At 36.4% G+C, this 15,056-nt stretch overlaps 1 protein-coding gene across 1 annotated transcript in view; it reads right to left on the bottom strand.

Moving 5' to 3' along the window:
• SLC9A9 (solute carrier family 9 member A9) overlaps positions 1-15,056 on the bottom strand; it is a gene marked incomplete at both ends in the record, with an annotated part of 211,898 nt that overhangs the window by 192,230 nt on the left and 4,612 nt on the right. Inside the window, 3 exons of the mRNA XM_084292307.1 lie at positions 6,690-6,766; positions 7,474-7,551; positions 12,560-12,762. Coding sequence (XP_084148433.1) covers positions 6,690-6,766; positions 7,474-7,551; positions 12,560-12,762 — 358 coding nt within the window. The remainder of the gene's footprint in view (positions 1-6,689; positions 6,767-7,473; positions 7,552-12,559; positions 12,763-15,056) is intronic.

Raw genomic sequence — 15,056 nt, 5'->3', positions numbered from 1 at the left:
AAGCAGCTCGAAGTACTTTGTAAACAGTTCAAAAATTCCTGTGTATGTGATAGAGATCATGTCATTGCCCATCTTGATTCAGAGGGAAGCAATGTATTTGGTGCATTAGCATGTCTCACTATTTAGTAAAGCCATACAGTTTTGTATGGCCTGAAGCATTGCATAGCGTGTGCTGAAGTAGAGATCTCTCCCTCAGTCATACGCTATTCCAAATGGTGCTGCAGCCAAGAAGCTGGGTTGCAGAGGCACATGGGTGGTCTGAAGCTAGAGAAATAGGGGGTGGTGGTATTTGGAGACCACACTGTGTGTCAATTCTTAAAGGATTCATGAAGACCAGGGAAGACACTAGGAGATCTAACCAGAAGTACCTATTCCTGCAGTAAAAAGCGTCTACTTTCATGGCAGTTGGAAAGAAGCTTTTTAAAACAACACCAAAATAAACAAACCAAACAAACATGCTCCTGCCCCTCGGTAGGGCTTTCCTTTGGGGAAAAATCTGGACTTGAGTGTTTTTTTTTTTTTTTTTTTCCTATTTTGCAACAAATACCATTTGCATATTTTTCAAGAGTGCATTATTTACATTTTTGCTTGCTTCCTAGAGAGCCTACTGGGTATTAAACATCATTTTGTTTTTAGTCTCCTGGTATTACAGGTTCTGTTTGTCTCCCCAGCCACACACCTTTAATGTTCCCGATAATGCAAATCTTTTGATATCCTTAGTATGCTGAGGGGTTCTCATAGAAGACACAAATAATTATACCCTGCTGTTCACCACATCTGTTTATGGGAAGAAGAACCGTGTTTTCTGCATGATCAACTCTGCTGCAGTAAACAATGTCAGATGTTTGTTGTGAAATGGCTACAAATACTAAGACTGAACTTGTAGCAACACATACTTGAATGCATCAAACTACTCTTAGAAGCATGTTCTAAGCATGCTCTGTGGGTGTTAGTGGCCTGGGAAACACTATTTTATATCAGTATCTTAATTTAACTGAGCTTCTTATCCGTAAGTTGACAAGTCATACAAATTAGATTGTTGTTGTTGTTTTGTTGTTGTTGTTTGTTTTGACATATATATATATATTTGTTTAATACTTTATAACTTTTAGAACTGCTAGAGCTCTGAGAAGTATGTCGAAGAGAATGTCTCTTCCCTTTTTACTGCCTTGGAAAATCTAGAACAGAATTTTACAAAATATTTTTAAACAAAGTGACAAGCAGGAACTACCCCTTGCGACTGCAGCTGTGAGTTGCAGTTTGCAGCAACACAGGCAGCAGAAGAATTATTTTAGATTCATACTGACTGAAAAATCAGAGCTACCACAACGGGGCAGTGAGTTATGCATTCACAACTAAACACATCAATTCTTTTCCTGCTGGGGCTCAGGGTTCGGTTTTCTTTGGAGAATGCCCTAGAGGCCCAAAAAGAGTACCAACACAGGTATTACATTCAAATCAATGTCTTCTTACTAGTTTTGTCTTTATTTCCAGTCATAGGCTGAATATCTGTTTTCAAAATGTTAATGGAAATTATTAAAGCCAGACATCTGAAGCATGTTCAGAGGGGTTTATCAGGGGAGGGCAAATGGTATCGGTATAGTTTTCCCTCATTTTCTCTCAGTTAATCTTTACAGCACCATGCTACTTGAACACTCCCCCTCACCAGTTCCTGTTTCTACCAAAAATAAAGATTTTATTCTTGCCTGTGAGTAGGTTAAGTGTTTGCTATTTACAGGCGGTGTATGGAATAAAGTTAGACCTGTTTTCATTACATCATTTGGGAGAAATGTGCGGTAGAAAATAATCATAAAATTAGGAAAAAAACATTGTACGTGAAGTAGTTCTGAACTAAAACAGAAATTATCCTCTGGGAAAGCAAGAGCTTATGTGGTATAACAGCTGATAATCATTGTAAAGGTAGTTGCTTAGGTTATGGAGAGCTCCATAACAGAGGGATATTTTCCATTACACTTAATGTGGGTCCATTTTTTCTTGCAGAAACAATTTCCTAAATTCAGAAGACTCACATAGCACAGTAGATTCAAGCCAAGAAACATTTCATTTTGCTCTGCTGAAGCACAGCGCAGCTTCCAAGTTGTAAAGCTTGTTGTTTCTAAGCTCTGTCTCTCATCAGTACACCCCATTAGTATATTAGAGTAAGCTTCAGTTAGAAAGTAATATACAACATTCCCATAACCTAGCTAAACAACTATTCATTTGCCAAACTACCCAAACATCTATGGAAATGGTAAGTGCAAAGAAAAATCATATCTCTAGAGTCATGCAGTGAGTGCTAAATAAACATAACTGTTGCATGCTGATCTCCTCGGGCATACATTGCCAAATTGTTAATGAAAAATGGAACCTGTACCTACTGAAAATATGCTAACCTGTCAATTTATCAATACTTCAACAGAGATAGTCCTGTCTCCTATTACTATGAAGAGCAAGCTACTTATTGTTGAGAAGAAGGTTATAAAGTAAGTTTACTTTAGAGGAGGAAATGAATACACATGCCTTTTTTTTTTTTTTTTTTTTTTTTTTTTTTTCCTTCTATTTTAAAGCACTGTGAGCAATAAAGGCTGTAAAGGCATAGTATTATTTTCTGTCTAGCTCTCTCCCCTTGTCAGAGACCTCAGCTTTGTATGCTTACACTGTTTTGTGGTTAAGCTGCTAGATTTTGTGCCAGATGTTCCCATCATCTGCAAGGTATTATATTGCCAATTGCACCCAGTGCCCATTAGCAAAATATGAATCCTAGCCAGGGAAGTATCGAGATAAAAAGACAGTAAAGAAGTATTGAGACAGCAAAAGTAGAACAAAGGTGCAAAAGGCAGAGTATTTTGACAGAAGACTGTGAGTATCATAGAGAGCAGAACGAAAAAGGATAGGAAGAGCATGAAGCAAAGGGGAAAGAAACAGAGGAAGAGAAGGCTACAGACTACATAGGGAAGAAAACTACAAAGGGTAACTGCTATCTTCCAATCCAAGTGTTTCATCAGCTATGGTATCTCCAGTTTTTACCTCATTAATGTGGACGTGGATACTTCAAGTTTTATACCCAATTAAAATACAGTAGAGAAATACTTACCTTGAGCTATTATTGCATTATAGGTTAAAGTGTGGTGTGTCCTTCCTCTTTGCCATGAAATTTAGAGGAAGTTGCATGCATCTGTCAGATTTTCAGGGTACCTACATTTTTCAAATAGTGCTGCACGAAGAGGGATGGATTCTTTTTTTTTTTTTTTAATAGATAATTTCTAAATTATTGTCTAATGATTTCATCTTCGGAATAAATAAATTTTATACAAGATAATATCAAACTGCTAAGACAGAATGATATAAAACTGAAATGAGCTTTGAACAGGAGACGGCTATAATGGACTAGCATACAAAAGGGTGCTTTTTGCAAGAATGCCAGAATGAAAAAGTTGAATCATAAAAGAGGAATGGAGTTCATGGAAAAAAGTAATTGTCCACATTTAGCTTGTGTCTCTTACAGGGCTTGTGATTTTCTGCTACCAAGTTAAAGCTAGCCATAAATTTTCTACCTGAACTGCACACTTTTTAAAAATGACTAAGTGAAATTAAATAGGAAGGAGAAATCAAAAAGGCATCAGACTTTTTCTGGTGTGAACTGCTATGCTTTTACAAACTTTGCTTTGAATAAGCAACAGTGATGATCTTGGACTGCCTTGTCCAAGCATTGATATTATCTGTTCTTTGTATTTCATGGCTTCATTGTCTTGAAAGCACAACTACTCTTTTTTTTTTTTTTTTTCTTTTTCTCTGATTTAACCACGATTTATTTATTTATTTATTTATTTATTTATTTATTTATTTTATTGAGCTTTATTCAAGCAAAATTTTCACTGCAGCCATGAAGGCATTTCAAACTTGGCCTAAGTTGTCTGAAAATGGTTTTGCTATTTGAGTTGCACACTCACAGGGCTTTAAATTCCAGAAAAATGTGTCCTTGCCAAGCCTACTACACAGGCTGGGAAAATGAGTAAATGACTGCAAACATACTGGATTCTGAGTATCTAAAATGTGGTTTTGGCTTTGCAATATGAGAGAACCCAAGTGAAGCAGAACCAAAAATCACCGATAAGGCCAGCTTTATGAAGTCCATGCTCCTATGCACAGACAGCTTGGCCCTGGCTGCAACTAGGAATGCTGATCTAAGAAGTCAAGGTGATTTCAAGAGGTAAAAAATGCAAATCTTTGTACTCCCCTGACACTTGACATATGTCGCTCTGATGGGTTGTTATCATAGAATCATTTTTTTTCCAATTTCTTGGTCACTCTTCCGGCATCAAAATAGAAAATATCTACCATTATCTACCATGTGAAAATATCATCAATTCAGGAAGATACATCCAATCAAATAACAGAGTTTATCAAAAATAAAATTTAAGGAAAGAGAACACCATTTCTTGCTGAAGCAGCAGTTAAGCCTTTTCCCTGCTTCTTCATAAACAGTTTTGAAATAAATGTGGGAGAAAGTGTTTATTTGGTTGCCTTTTCACTCAAATTCTACACTGTTCCTCTTTCTTGATGCTGGAAGACTTTCACAGAAAAGCAAAGTTTTACCACGAGGAGATGTGCACCATTGTAGCAGCTTTGCCAGAGTGTTCCATGGCAACTTTTTAGCACTCATAGAGTCTGCACCCTACAACTTCTGTTCCTGTTCTTTATTAAAGATATTTCCCAGCTGAAAGATATTCCTGGTTTACAAAGAGAGGTCTGGTCCTTCTTTATCAGCCGTACAGTCACTACAGCAGAAACCACAGAAAGAGGTCACAATGGGGTGTTTTGTAGTTCACTGTGACAGGAAGAGCCCAGTCCCAATGAGAGGCTGCAGATACGCAGCCTATAGGTCAGAGCCTATATATGGATTGATGCACATATGTATTGTTGTGCATATGTAATAAAAAGTAAATACATGTTTACTCACAGCTATGCACAAAATATTTATCTACAACAATGCAGTCTAGAAGTACCTCAGGATTCTGTCCTTTCTTTTGTAACAAGAACTATAGTTCTTCATCCCTTCTCTCTGGGGAAAAGTTTTTCTTTTAGGACTTATTTATAGTTCCCTTCAGTAAAGCTTTTGTATTATCTTTCTTTCTTCTTCATGAGCTCATTGCCTCATTCTTATCCTGATCTGTATGGTAGGCAAACATGTTTCACATTCTAATATGCCTTATTCTGAATATATTATGTGCCTTTGCTGCAATGATTTCAGTGGAGCTGTGGCTTTGTAAGGAGCACAGTACAAGGCTCAGTGCTACTCAGTGTTTACTTCTTTACCTTAGGGTTTCCTGACTATGGGCTTGAACTCTGAATTGCTAAAACTAGTAGGAACTTGGTGTATTAGATTCCATCTGCATTTACTCTGTTTTACATAAAATAACATGGGTACAGGAATGCTGACATTTGGAATTTAGGATAAACTCAATGTATTATATTTCTTTTAACAAGCTTATTGAAGCTGCTGTGGCATTTTCCGTTTACCAATGCCAATAACACGTCAGAGCTCAGAAAGCAAATACATGTTTAACGGCATCATTGGGCTGGACAGCCCTACTACTTTTCTGCAGTCCAACAGAGCTATTAGAAATTGTTTTACATGAGTTTTCAATAGCTACAACAAGTCAGAGGAAGCACAGGAAGAGTCCTAATGAGATCCAGAACCACTGTTCACTCAGTAATAAGTCAGCATTTGGCTCAAATTGTTAGCAGAATGAAGATTTTTGCTGAACTTATTATTTGAAACTTAGGCGTGTTACACCTTTCTTGGGCAAGAAAAGAAGCAACTTTAATAGCTGGGGTCTTACTGAGGTAGGTATTAGTGCAAGTAAAGATGAGGGAAAGGATTTTTAAATGGTTTACTTACTTTGATTGAGCTAATGAAACAAACAAAAATTCCACATTGTGCCAGCCTGGAAATAATAATCCATTTCTGTCTTGCCAATCAGGCAAATTTTAACAAAATTAGAAAATTTTCACTTAGGAAGAATGGAAATGGAACAACATTTTTCACCCCTCTTCTATTCTCCCTTCATCTTTTTCTGCAGAAATTGTTTAGTCATGCCATAAATGTGTTCAGTCTCATCAGCAGTATAGTCATACCATATATATATATGTCATATAGCTAAATTTGCTTATAATTTCATAGTGAGGTGTTTAGCATGACCTTCAACTAAAAGGTTTTACTTGGCCTTAGAAATGACTCCAGGAATTTTACATTTATGCCACTATGTATTTGACCCCCTCTTTTCCCCTTCCCTTGTGAGATTTAAAGTTCTTCCTCTTTGGTTATAGATTTGGTGTCCAATAAAAGGAATTCTGGTTAGAAGCATGGAATTTCAAAGGATAGAATGGTTCCTTTTCTTAGGAGAGATGGCTACAGTTGTAGAAAGTAGGTCATACTTGTATCAGTCACAGACCAGGAATGCAGGATATAATTTCCTGAGTGTCCTAGACAATTCTTATTGCCTGAGAGTTTCGTCTTTTCAATCTCTGCATTTCCTGATAAAGTAATTACTTGATCTGTTACACAGGTTGTGATTTATATTGACCATGCAAAGCCAGCAATTCTTTCTACAGTTTAGTTTTAAATTGAAAAAAATACAGAGCACTAATAATGATTTCAGCAATAATAGCAGAAGACATTCACTTACCCTATGACAATGCAGGAGATGGCAGTTCCCAAAAAGGCATAGGTTAAAATTGATCCTAAGTTACGAAAGAAATGTCTCTGAGGAGGAAAATTAAAAAAAAAAAAAAAGTCCTTTGTAATACAGTCAGTAAAAGAACATGCAAACCAAGTAGAAACACTGCATCCAGAACTGCCAGTCCATCCATTCTTTTTCTTGTTACAACCCGTAACTCAGATATTAATGAAACAATATAGGCTACAGAAGTCATTTTGGAAGATAAGATTTCATTCACTTTTTGCCTCTTGGAGTGCCACTAAAATTCCCTCTTTTTATATATCTAGCCAAATGCTTCAGGGTCATAACAGAAGTTCACACTGAAAGTATCTGTTGAAAACTGTATCATAACCTCCTCCCTGAAGCAAACTAAGTCCTGATCGTGCAGTATATAAAACACAGGTGGGCTGCTGCCTATTTGCAGTGTTACTAGATTCAAAGTGGCCTCTTCTGAAAACAGCAATGCCCAAGAGTTACAAACTGCAAAATCAAATCTTTGCACAGACACAGACACAGACACAGACACAGACACAGACACAGACACAGACACAGACACAGACACAGACACAGACACAGACACAGACACAGACACAGAGCAGACTGAGGACCACGCATCTTGCATTTTCCTCCGTTTTTGCCAAGTTCTTGCCATGCAATATGAAGTGAATCTTTTCTATGTTTCTGGCCTGTTGGATCTACAAAGCAGCAATCACATTCAGCCATTTTTGTAATATAAGAAAGAGGCACATACCTTCTTTAAACTATAACCAGCATGAAATATAATGGGTGGCAGCAAAATGTTGAAGAATATGGAAGGATCAAATGTCATCTGCCAGAAAAGATGAAAGAGATAGTAAAGACATATAAAAATTTTCATTTGCTAGGATAGGTTTTAATTGTAACTTTTAGAAGAATGGTATTATGAGTTTTCTTATATGTTTAAATGTGTAGTTTCTTACCGCTTATATACGTAGAACACTAGTTGAATGTTTAAAGAAGGAAATCAGTCATGCATTATTTTATGGGGACTACATACTAGCAGTGTTACCTGTGATATTAAGTACTTGCACTGTGAGACCATCCAATTTGACAGTCCCATGCTTAATTCCTGGTTCTGATATAGACATGAATGTTGTGTCTCAATTCCCCACTTAACGAATGACAGTAACAGAAAAGACCTACGATACCAAAACCAAAGTAGTTTTTCCTTCAAAGCACGTCTATATAGTTATAGACGGAGCTAGCTAATGTTGCTTAATGAGCTACTGGCTGTCAGCTAATATGTACTTTATCAAACCATGACACATGAAAATTGTGCACACCCTGACCATCTTCATAAGGAGATCTTCCTACATAAGGAACCTCCTTATGTGTGTAGGACAGACAGCCTCTGTCTCCCTTTTGTTTTTTAAGGAATGAGAATTTATTTTACTGCCTCCTTCAGTGTAAAGCTGAAGGTGCTGCATGGGAGCTTCACTGCAGGCATACATGGAAAGCACAGCCTGCAGCACTCACTGGTCCTCATCGAGCTCTCCTGAGCTCTCTCAGTGATCACATCTCTTGTGGACTTTTAATATAGTTTCCTACTAAAAATTCTTAAAAGGCAGTATCACTTAAAACATACACAATTATCTACAAAAGAAGTCCCCAAGAGGTTTCTAAATAATTGTATTCCAAGTTTTTAGTTTTGAAATTTTATGAGTTTTATCCACTCTTGAAAGTTGCTAAGTAATTTATGCAGACTCTGAGGCCTCCTCATCTCACACAGAGTTCTATACAGATCATTGGAAATGCTACAGGCATGTGGTAGAAGCTGGAGTTTCATGAATATTGTAATAAACTACAGTTCATACAGTAATATTTATTTGCAGAGCTACAATAAAGATTGTCAAAAGGACACTGAGTCAATTTATCTTTTCTGTGACCATTTACAAAAAAGCTCCTTAGGTATTTAAAGCACAACTGTGCATCTGTTTGAAAAACAAACAAAACCTAACAAAAACCAAACAAGCAAGCAACCTCCCCTCCCCATATTAACACTGATAGAATCTGTCAGCTATATGTTGTATAAAGATTAATGGCTAACTTTGAGTGAACACAAAGAAAATATGTATAAAATATCTGCTTTAAGTGAGGTTCACATCAGGGTGTATTTGTCTTCTACCTTTTTAACATTGTTTGCCTTTGTGTTGCAAATAGACTGAGGTCCAATTTATTTGCAATGCCTCAACAACAGATTTGACAGTCAGTCAGTGATTGTTTTCTAAGTTGACTCTTATTTTATCTTGTCATTAACAAAATTTTAAATTGAAAACAAGGACATTATACAGCTTGGTTTTAATATTTAAGGAATAAAAACTGCTTTATAAGCTAAGCAGCAATCTGAACTGCAGAAAAAAATGATGTTTGTACAGTCTGTAAACATTGCCTAAGGAACTGATTTATTGTATTCTTTTATAAAAGTAAAAACTTAATTTGTTTGCAGACAGTAACCAAAGAAACATTTTTCTCCCATTCCATTATAATTATTTTTTTTGGAGAATTGTCAAGGCATAAGTTTTTATAGTGTCAGATCATCAGCTGGTATAAAATACCATAAATTTTTTAACCTCAGAGAAACTATCAGTGCATACCAACCACAGAGCTAGTTCATTATTTCCTCTTTCAGTTAGGTGTGGGATCTTCAAACTATCTACCAAAAGCTACAGGATGAAGTATTTAACCTGAATTTCACAGAGTATGTAAACACGATGAAGAGTTTTTTGGTAAGAAATCATCTTTCTAAGCATTTAACCTAGAGTATGTTCAGCATCATTTTATCCTCCTTGGAAGAGATACTTAATTTTCACATTCTCCTGATGCATTTGTACGTGCATACAGAGAGTATTGATTTATGTTAGTCAGTAGTGAGCTCTGGGATTACCCTTCAGCAAGAAACTAAGAGAACAAGCTCCACCTTTAGAAATCTGCCAACTGTCCTCCTTTCCTCCTCTAGTGTGTTCCTGGCATAAAAAGGGGATCAATGAGTGGCATAAACCTGGGACCATAAGACCAGCTTTACACTGACAGAACCATCCCCTAATTAGATAGAGACAGACCTTAGAGTAGTAGAAAAAGACCGAAACACGACAGAAAATAGGAAGCATTTCAGTCACCATATCTCATTCTTTGTTTTTTTTGACTGTAATTGTAAATATTTAAGTGTCATGAAACTGGAAAAGCATCTAGAGTACACATAAAGTGCATTCTTCACCTAACAGTATTTTATAGTTGTGAAACACCTTTTTCTTTTTGTTTCTACAAAACCAATATATAAAATACCTATTAAAATTTTAAAGTAATGCTAGAATGAGGATGAGTTTAGGCAAGGCAAAAAGTTCTTATTTCAGCTGTCAATATGTTGTTCATATTTGCCTTCAACTTCAGGCATGGAGAGTGACAAAGGACAATGTTCAGTCACTGTGCTTCATTTCAAGTAACTTTCAATAAAACAGAATGCTGTTTAAAACTGTGGCATTGCTGGAGAAGAAAAAAATGTTTTAATAAGCCTCCATACTGTTCACTGTTCTGTCAGCAGCTATATCATATCAATACCTTTAAAAGAGACAGAACATAATTAGTGCAATGGCTTGCAGCTCCTTTTATTCAGATGAAATGATATATTAAGGCTACAGTATACCAGATGAATTATTTAGCTTCAGAAGAGTAAGAGCTGAGTACAGAATTACTTTTGTCTTCTTACTAACAGATAGGTTGATTTGATAAACAGGAAGTGAGAGCTCAGCCTTCCCTCCCCCTTCCCCCTTCTGCTAACTTTGAATTATAAAATTAAAAACAAACAAACAAAAAAACAAACAAACCTAGCTGGCCAATAATGTGCTGGCAATTTCAGCTCTGATGGTAACTTCATGGAAAACAACAGAAAATGAATTTTCTTCACTTCTGAACTAACAGTCTCAAATGTTAATTTTGGAACTAATTCATCAAATATTTTAAAATATTTTTCCATAGGTATCAGAAATTACGAATGCATGTTTTACTACTCAAAACTGTGCTCTAAAGGATTTGTATTTGTACATTACGGGACAGTCCATTATTTCTGATAAATGCACTTAATAATCTTTTACACTGCAGTCAAAAGGGGATTGCAGTTGTACAAAAAACAGAGCATGGTGTGATCATGTTTTCTGTTTTGTATATCAGTGCTTTTGCCATGGCCACGAAGGCTGCCAGGCATTGTTTTTGTCTCCTAAATACTGTTGAATCCCTCCCTCTTTCCTTTCTTATGTATTTTCTTTTTACAGGGGCACTCGCCAGTTAATTTTAAAGGGAAAAGGAGTGAAAATCCTAGCTGTCTGAGACCTTTCCTGACATATAAAGAATTTCACAATTCACAGTGGAGACTTTTAAGAACTGGGACTATGGAAACGGGATTGGGCAATCCCTGTAACTGCAACAGGGACTTTTGTGTGAGCTAGTCCTCCTCCTTTCTCATAACACAAGCTAGATTCAGTATATCATGTCTGATGAAGATGTTCAAATGTAATGATTAGTACATATGCTCTGGGAACTAAACACACGCTTAGACTAAGACAAACCAATTGCAACCTATGAGCAGGAAAAAGGATGAAGACTCAGCAAGATCTGTCTAGCGTGACTACCACTGTGCCTTCCTGTCTCCACCCACCACGGCTCTCCTAGCCTTGAATGTCTAGCTCTCTCAGAGCAGAGCAAGAGTCCAGTAGTAACTACAGGCAGGCCCACAATGGTCCTTCATTAGCAAGGAATTTCAGCAGATGGTTAAATCCAAATTCTGCCGAGATGCCCAGTGTATATTATAAGCATAATTAAAAAAATAATTGTATCATGATAACGGTATTATAACATTCTGATAATAGAATATATATTACTATAGCAGATAAACCATGATAATTGTTAAAAAGCAAAATAATATATAATGTTTTGTAATATTGTAAAAGCATTACTAAAAGCTTAGAACCTACATGTGAATATATGATATCTTTGAGCTTAAAATCTGGATTTTATAAAGCCCCTCTGCTCTCCTGAGTTCTTTAAGTTGCTGTCATTTTTAATAGAGTGACAATCACAGGAAGCAAATATTGCAAGGGTGGGAAGTAATATAATAAATAAATAAAGTATTTTAATTATCACATATTGGAAGACAGAAAAGGCCACAACATTGTAAGGGACTCTAAATCTTCTCCCACACTTCCATTTTTGCACCCAGCCTGACTTGATGCAACACTTTCTCCAGAAGCTTGGGGATAGCCAGTGAAATCCCTGCTGAGGACCTCTGTGGTGCTGCACGAATGAGTCAGAACATTGTAATGCATTTAAGCATTAGCAAAAAAACAACAACCAACCAACCAACCAAAAAAATGAACACCTACCTACGGACATATAATGTTTACAAATTCAAATTTGTAGAAAGTAAACCTCCTCTGCTTATATTGCCAGAGCAAGCCATTCTTAAGACAGCAGACCAAGATTTCATTGGGGTTTATGAAGCTGTGATGGCAATGAACCCAAGGTAATGGCTGTGTCTGCTCCCCTTGAACTCAGTGTCTGCAGGAGGTGGGACCGTTCAGGCAATTATTCTGCAAACATGCAGCCAGTTGGATGCTGAGCAACTGTGAGATTTCTACTGTGACTTATTTCCTTTTTTGTTCTCCTTCACTTTCACTTCTCACCTTAGATTCAAAGTAGCCCGTGTCTGTCATGTTTTATCTTGAAACTTGTTTTTCTCTCTTGGGGGTGTAAATAAAAGAAATATCTTACACAGTTTAGAAAAAATAAATATATATATATATATTTACCTTTTGAAGCATTGCATTGCCCTGGTGACCATTAATATTGTGATGGCTGATCTCTCTTTTGTATTGGTATTCATAGACCTGATTAGTTATATTGAGAAGTAGGGTGGATGGCCCAGATTCCAGCTTTTCACATTCATAAACAGTTCCATTTTCAACATTTGATGCTTTTGTTGCATATCGTATTAGTAATCCCATTACAAGGCCTGGAGAGAAAAACAAACAAACAAACAAACAAACAGATTCAGGTACCTCTGTGTATCTGATGTTGCACAGTTACTGACTTGGAAAAAAATGAAATTCTCTGCTCTTGCTCTGCTAAAGCTGGGACACCACTTTCTCAGTGTTTCTACCTTCACAAAGGTACATTTTTCTCAGTACTTCATGGAGGACCAGGAAATTTCTTCCAAAGCAGTCAGTTCATTAGAATAGTGATGTTGTTTTGCCACGTGCTCAGTTATACACCTATTTTTGTGATCCAGTTGCTGGAATCATTCTGGTACAGTTATTAACTGAGTTGTTAAACTGTTTTCAATAGATATTTAAAGGGGATCAACTGGTGCTGATTTTACACACTTCATTTTGGGGGTGGAGGGGTGGGTGAGCTCTGAAACCTTATCCTCAGGGTCAGTCTGCTTTCTGTAGAAGACTGTGTGTTTATGAGACTATATAAACATGGAGAATACAAACAGAAGGAAGGAAAATCAAGTTTAGGATTAATTGGTTTATCTAAAATGTAGGACTCGTCTAAGATAGACATTTTGGCTCCTAATAATTGGCTCCTGCAATTGCCCTCTGGAAGGTGTGATTCTTCATCTCTCAGCTCTAGTGGGAGTTTGAGTGATTACTTTAGGAGATGTAACTAATATTTAGTTAGATAATGTTACTGGAGATGATTTCCACCCTCAGAGACTTGGATGTGGTTTCAAATTTAATTTCCACACTTCCTGCATGTCCTAGGTGCTTTAAGTCCCATGTACAGGAACAGCTTTGCAGTTATCAATTATGAACACATTCGTAAAATGCTAAGAATGCTCAGATTAAATATTTATGGAAGGCATCTAGATGGATATACTTGCTATTGAAAAATAAGAAACAAAGTACAGAAAATAGCTCATAGGAATTGGAAAGACAAATTTTTTCAAGTAATCAGATGCCATAGGTGATGAAAGTGACCGTGGACACCTGGACAGGTAAATGTCTTTGTTATTTTCACATTCTGCACTGAGAGAGACCTCAGAACTGCCAATTTCTAGCAATGATGTAACACAAGCTTGTAGCTTCCTGGATTGATGCTACAACAGAGTAACAGCTGCACTGCCTGTTTAGTAGGCTCATGAATCTTCTTCTTTAGTATGACTGGTTGCTTTAAATGGTATAGGATTTAGATAAGCAGAAGAAAATGCCAAGACTACTTTCTGAAGTTACACAGCATTTGTGCAGTAGCTCAGATAACAAATCTAGCTGTAGTAAAAGACAGAATTCTGTCTCAGAATTCCTCAAAACTTTTTGGGAAAGCACTCATGGGAAAAGGGAAGGAAGCACTGCATGTACTTCTGTGAAATATGATTTCTACAGTGGTCAGTTCCAGATGTCCATCATGACTAAGAATTGAGGAAACCATTAATTAGTTAAAACAGTCAGGGTTTTCATCTTATTTTTATTAGTTTTCCTCTTGAAACAAACAAACAAACAAACAAACAAACAAACCACATTTTATTTTCAAATTCATTTTCAAACACATTAAAAACTCCTCTTCATTTGATGCTTGGACAAGATTTGATGTTTCCACCTCATTCTCTGGCATGGAAAACTTTTTCCCTTTATCACTTCTGCACCTGTCACTCTGTCTTAAACTATAGCCTTGGTTCCAATCCTGTTACCAGGTATTATAAACTACTGTTTCCTACAACATTTTGAGATTCCTAGTATGTTCATAGCACATAGTATGAACCAAATTCTGTTTGATAATTTAAAAAATGAAAATAAATGTTCTCAGTTAGAATAACATAATTTGTAACACTATAGGAACATAATTAGTAACACTAAATTGATCAAGGGTGTCAAGTTTAGACTAGGAGTGAAGGACTGTTCTTATTTTGTATTCTGAGATGTGTTATCTTCAGCAGCAGTCTCAAGCTACCTCTGCAGGAATTTTCTGGAATCGAAACAAATGCAAATATTGTTGATCATAATCCTGCAAAATAGCCCTTGAGTATACATAAATCTATTTGCAGAAAAGGGATATTTTGAAAATATGATAACTGTAGCTGTAGAGAAATAATGATCAACATGGACTAAGAATTACAACCGGAATTCAAATCTGCCTTTGGATTTTCTTCTACAGCTTTACTTCTTACCCTCAGATGGAGTTCAGATTTAGATAATTTACTGAACCACCAAAATAATGAAGTGATAATGAAGAACACAGAAATTGCAAGAGTCTTTAACAACATACATTTATTGGAGAAATAACATTAGAGCAGATTCTAATGATCAA

This window comes from Netta rufina (assembly GCF_964035555.1).
Source record: "Netta rufina genome assembly, chromosome: 9".
Taxonomy (NCBI): domain Eukaryota; kingdom Metazoa; phylum Chordata; class Aves; order Anseriformes; family Anatidae; genus Netta; species Netta rufina.
This window is presented reverse-complemented; position numbering and strand designations above follow the sequence as displayed.